The following is a 5,533-nucleotide window of genomic DNA, read 5'->3' as shown; positions in this document are numbered from 1 at the left end:
GGATATTCTTGTGTACTTCAGAGAGCTTTAATTGGCCAGTGACATCCCGTAGTTGCCTGACAGATATCGAGCGGTCTATTTTCCAACGGAGTAAATTTAGGGACTGTGTTGTATTTTCAAAGCTCTGCGTCCATCCCACCCTATCAACGACCCTGGTCTCGCGCCCCTCCCAACTTTAGGAAACCTTAATCCTCCAAAGCTATGGCGAACGTGTTCAATGTGCTACCCAGTTGACAAAAGCAGTACCTCGATTTAGCAAAACGCTTGTTTGTCCCTTGAAGAAGTCACAGTTTGCAGAAACGTCCCAATCTTGTCCAGCCCAGATTGAAGTCTGATTGATGTGGAGCGTGGCAAAAGTGTTATTTTTGTCGAAATAGTTTGGCCACTGCGGCTTTGAGACCGCGGTGAGGTGATTGGGGTTTAGATAAAGGATGAACGATAGAAAATATTCCTTCATCTGCCGACTCAAGGTTGGATTGTCCGTCGAATTAGAGGCCTTTCGGAGGTAAGGATCGGTCGCTCCATGAACTTCTGTGCCGGCACCGAAACGAAGCTTCCAGACAGGAACCCCAGCATCACTGACGGCTGCAGCCACATAATATGTTGGACAGTTTATGACGAAGTCGCCGAAAATGTCCTGAGTTTTGAAAAAGGCAGTGTTGTTTTTGAGTGTTGGGAGCAACCGTGAGTACGACTGCAGAGCCCGGTCATCATAGTAGGAGCCGGTGTATTTCCTGTCGGGATAAAGCTCTAGTAGTCTGCTGATAAATGAGGGTGTCCATTTGGGCCAAAGCCTCTGGAGATTGAACGAGCTTTCAAATTGCGAGGTAATGGAGAAGTTAGAAAAAAGCAGACCTGAATTGTCGAAAACTAGTGGTCAACGAATGGCCCCAGGTGTTCAAGGCAAGACAGTCCCTTACCTTCCAAAGAATTATGGTCCACTAGTAGTGGTACCTTGGAAAATCGCCCTGAGCTGAACTCTTCTGACGGCAGACCGTGAATGATGGTACCATCGACTGTTGGTCCGAAAAAGTAATCGCCATATCCAAAATCACCGTTCATGTAGGCCGAACCGTATGAGGAGAGACTGGCATTCAGCAGGGATTCGGATGATATATTTCTCAAGCAGGAAAGACTTTGACAGCCGGCCGCTTGTAGCAGACTGCGATACTGATTTTCTATGGTCTCTTCTCCATGGAAGGACTGCCACCAAGGATATTCTAATCCGAACAAAACAGGCAAGTGTTTCCAAATCAGCATTATTCATGACCGAAAGATGATATTGACGTTATGAATATCTTACCAGAGATTGCTGCTCGAAAAGGAGGGTTCGGGTCGCCTCCATTCAACATCATCTGCATTGTCACAGATCCTCCTCCGGCGCTTGTCCCCCAGATCGTTACCTTCGAAGGGTCACCACCAAAGTGATGGATATTCTCCTGCACCCACAACAGTGCAGCTCTTTGATCCAGTAAACCAACATTTGAGCTTCCTTCGCTCTGGATTTCGCCGCCTGCCAAGAATCCATATGGCCCCAGCCTGTATTGAATTTGAACCCAAATTACGCTTCCATTCGAAGCCGAGACGAATCCAGTTCCGTCAGATTCGGTTTTTTTTCCGATAACATACCCTGTTCATATTCAGTCAGCACCTAAATGTAAATACATATAATTAGTTACTTACCCCCACCGTGTATCATTACCACAACAGGCAGGCTAGAAGATTTGCGTGACTCAGGCACAAGTACGTCTAGAAACAAGCAATCTTCGCTGGAGTGTAAATTCTTGCTGGCAGAATAGCTACTGGGATCCATGCCAATTGATGCAATGCCAGCGGTCTGCCAGGGAGGAATGACTTGCATGCATTGTGGTCCAGGTGAAGTAGCGTTCAGCATGGGAGGGTTGCTCGAAGGAAACTTCGCGACTGGAATCGGTGCTTTCCAACGATGATCGAACGTAGGGGGCTCGGCATACCGTATGCCATAATACTGAATGACTCTGTCAAGACCGCTCAGTTAGCGGCGGACTGTACGCAAAGACCATAAATGCTAACCCTTGTGTATGGTCTTTAAGACCTTTATAGGATGCATATTTCAGATCCACAATGTTACTCGCCAGGTTATTAGCAGCAAGGGAGGTGCCGAGAATAAGTGATGCAAACCAAAGATGACTGTAATGCATCTTGATTGTAGAGAAGAAAAAAAGATAGAGAGGAAATCAATTGGATGTGACAACGGGTAACATTTAAATCTTCACGGACCATCGAGCCGAAGGGTTCCCAACGTTCGTGTTTCAACCAATTGGGGAGATTCGGAGTACGAACACGACAACATTGCCACTCTATATTCTCCGCTCAATAAAAATTGAGCTTCTGAGAGCCACCAGCTCGGGGATATTGAGACAATACCTCGGGGATACCCTGATTTTCGCTTATATAACCAGCTAATTTCGAGCATCCCTCGGTATTTCATATGCGAGCCGCCTACTTAAAACACTATGGTAAATGCCATAAATTACAACTTGATATCTCAACGATAACATATTTCACCTCAGAGTAGTATATACCCCTAGGTGGCGTACCCGAGAATATATAGTAAAGGCAATAGTTACAATAGGATATTTTAATAACGGTTGTTTATATTAGCTTTCCCGTATAGGCTTTTTATATGATATCTAGCCACTTATTAGAGTTTAGAGAGTATATCATTGATTAAGATATATGTTGTATATCCTTCTGAAGTTTAGCCATATTTTTTCGATACCCTAATAATGTAAGTTCTCAATGTATCTAAAATTGGTATATAATACTAAATATACTTATCAATTACTATCGGCAAGTAATAAAATTAAATATAAGCGCTGATTGTTGAAATATCATGATATAATACATTTACTATGGTGTCTTAAGGTGGGCGGCTCGTATATGAAGTACGTTATCCATTCATTACAGTGGATATATAAGCAAATATTTTGGGTAACTATCGCAAAACCTTTTTTGGAGTATCCATGAGTTGGAACCCAAGCTCGTGTAACTGGATACAAGGGCCACTTTCCCCATTTGGTAACACAGCCGATTCATTCATCGATCTACAATGGGCGCGGCCCGGTAACCTAATATCGTAATATTCTCGTATTCGTGATTGTCTGAACCGTAAACGGAACAGCTTGGCATTCAAAAATATATTTATATACTTCAACCGGGCGATGCTGGTTCTATTTTCCGGGGTCTTAGCCTATCGAATGGGTTTCATTTCTTTCTCAGATCATCACTTTTGTCACCTGTCATAGTGATATCATCGAATCTTTCTTCACGAAACTCAGGTCAATCAAGCAATACCTATCAAGACACCCAACTTAGTATTAATGAAGCCATTCCTTGTTCGAGGACTAATTCCTATCAACGGGCGTAAGTCGCACACGAAATCTCGGAATGGCTGTGTTGTATGCAAAAGTCGACGGATCAAGGTAACCATACGGCATCTTTTATCCACAGCAGCACAAAGCTGATCTATGTACTAGTGTGATGAAAGCAGGCCGAGTTGTCAAAATTGCATAAACTTCTCGGTGGACTGTCATTACTCATATGTCTCTCCGACTGGCTCTCATAATCCTTCTACCATCTCTCATCATAATCCCAAAGAAACATCGAGCTCATTACCAGCCCAGTTCCGGTCCAGGAAGGCACCTGGGCGACCACGAAAACTCAGAGGCATTACGCCTGCCTCGCTGCACTCATTACCACACCAAGGCAGTCGCCCTACAACCCAAGCAGGATCTGAGGATGCCTCTTTGAACTTGAGTCATCTCGAGCTTCTTCATCACTATTCAATTTCAACGTGCGACACCTTGTCAGGCGAGTTTGCAAGGACTATGTTCCGTATTCATATACCGCAGATGGGTCTCGAGCATCCATTTGTCATGCACCTGCTTTTAGCATTGGCAAGCCGCCATATTCAATCTCTGGCTTCAGAAGGAAACAAGAAGATTCACTACGCAGATCTCGCTGAAAATCATTTTTCCATAGCTCTCCCACATGTGACACAGGCTTTGTCTTGTCTGAGCGATCAGAATTGTCAAGTGATCTACATTTCTTCGCTCCTCATATGTTGGTATATGTTCTCGAGGGGTCCTAGCCCAGGTGAATATCTCGTTTTCAGCAACCATAGTCGACCGATGTGGCTGCCTCTGCTTCATGGCGTCCGTACGATCAGGGAAACAAAAGTCTATGATAGAGGTTTTAATGACGTCGTTTCATCGAATGGTGTTGATGAGTTTCCAAATGCCGATACACCAACTGCAATTAAATTGAATTTGCCAAGAATAAGCTGGCAGAAATACTTCCGGGAATTGGAGGAATTCATCTCTGCAACCGCGCCGGCAGATTCTATTGGAATCTACTTGACTGCACATGCCAGACTAGCCCAGAACTACGAGGCAACCTACGGGGACGATGAAAAAGGATCATACAACGGCAGTGTTATCCACCAGATAATCTTTCAATGGCTATATGTCATGGAGGATGAATTTGTTGACTGAATGCAACAAAAGAAGCCCCACGCGCTTCTCATTGTCGCTAACTTTGCAGTGCTGATCAACCTGTATGATTTGAACGACTGTTGGTTTCTTCGTGGTTGGGCTAAGCATATTTTGCTTGGGATTTATCATTTACTGGAACGTGATTATCGAGTCTGGATGCAGTGGTCCATGAAGGCAGTGGGCATAGAGTACACTTTCTTGTTGAAGTAAAGCAGTGGTTAGGGTTACCAATGTTTTCAAAAGCTCGTTGCAGTAATTGTATTTGATTTAAAGGCTGAGTCTTGGTGTTTTTTTTTTAAAAAATAATGATGCCTAGTATGTAATATCCGACTTAACTGTTATCTGGGAAAGTGATATTGTGGCTTTACGCGACCATCAATTAGCGAAAGTCTTTCAAACTGTCTGAACTCCCAGTATCGCATGGTCTGTAGTAGTAGATTAGCTCTCTCTCTCTTTCCTCCTGCATTTTACATAATCATTCACATACACACCACAATATATTACATTACATTGTGCCTTCATGACCGCATTTACTAGATCGTATATCTCAACACGAACGCTTTGCGGCTTATTTAATGGGCCTTGAAAAAGCCCAAAACACAAAAAGCACAAAAGCACTACACAATAAATGGCCCTTTACTCAAGAGTTATTCATTGGCAGAACCTGTTACTTGATTCTGAGACACTAAGTTTACGTTTGGGACGCTAATGTCTAGATGGTGGATAAATGGTGATTTAGGTCAACCAATCGTTTAATATACGTTCCACAACTACGCATGTACTGACTATCCTCGATCCATAGATCCATAAGTACATCCTCAAATTAGGTTTCAATATTCAGACCCCCTGATCTCAGAGCATGTCATGACTGAGATAAAAGCCATTAGCCGTCCAAGGCTCTAGTTGAATGCTCAGGACTCCCTTTTTCAGGAACACTGAACACATCCAAGACATATATCATTTCCAACCCGGCTTTCTCTTGGAGTTGAAATACCAAA

General features: G+C 43.5%; 1 protein-coding gene across 1 annotated transcript; it reads right to left on the bottom strand.

Annotated features, from left to right (window-relative positions):
* Positions 1–214: 214 nt before the first annotated feature.
* Positions 215–2,180, bottom strand: N7537_010587 (carboxylesterase type B; the record flags this gene model as incomplete). Its single annotated transcript, XM_056901641.1, has 5 exons — positions 215–855; positions 921–1,220; positions 1,304–1,630; positions 1,684–1,997; positions 2,053–2,180. The coding sequence occupies 5 exons, from the start codon at positions 2,178–2,180 to the stop codon at positions 215–217; spliced, it is 1,710 nt and encodes a 569-aa protein (XP_056750309.1).
* Positions 2,181–5,533: the final 3,353 nt, after the last annotated feature.

The sequence above is a fragment of the Penicillium hordei genome (genome assembly GCF_028827395.1).
Source record: "Penicillium hordei strain IBT 12815 chromosome Unknown utg000005l_segment0_segment0, whole genome shotgun sequence".
Lineage (NCBI taxonomy): Eukaryota > Fungi > Ascomycota > Eurotiomycetes > Eurotiales > Aspergillaceae > Penicillium > Penicillium hordei.
Note: the sequence above shows the minus strand (reverse complement) of the source record. Positions and strands in the feature narration are given on the sequence as shown.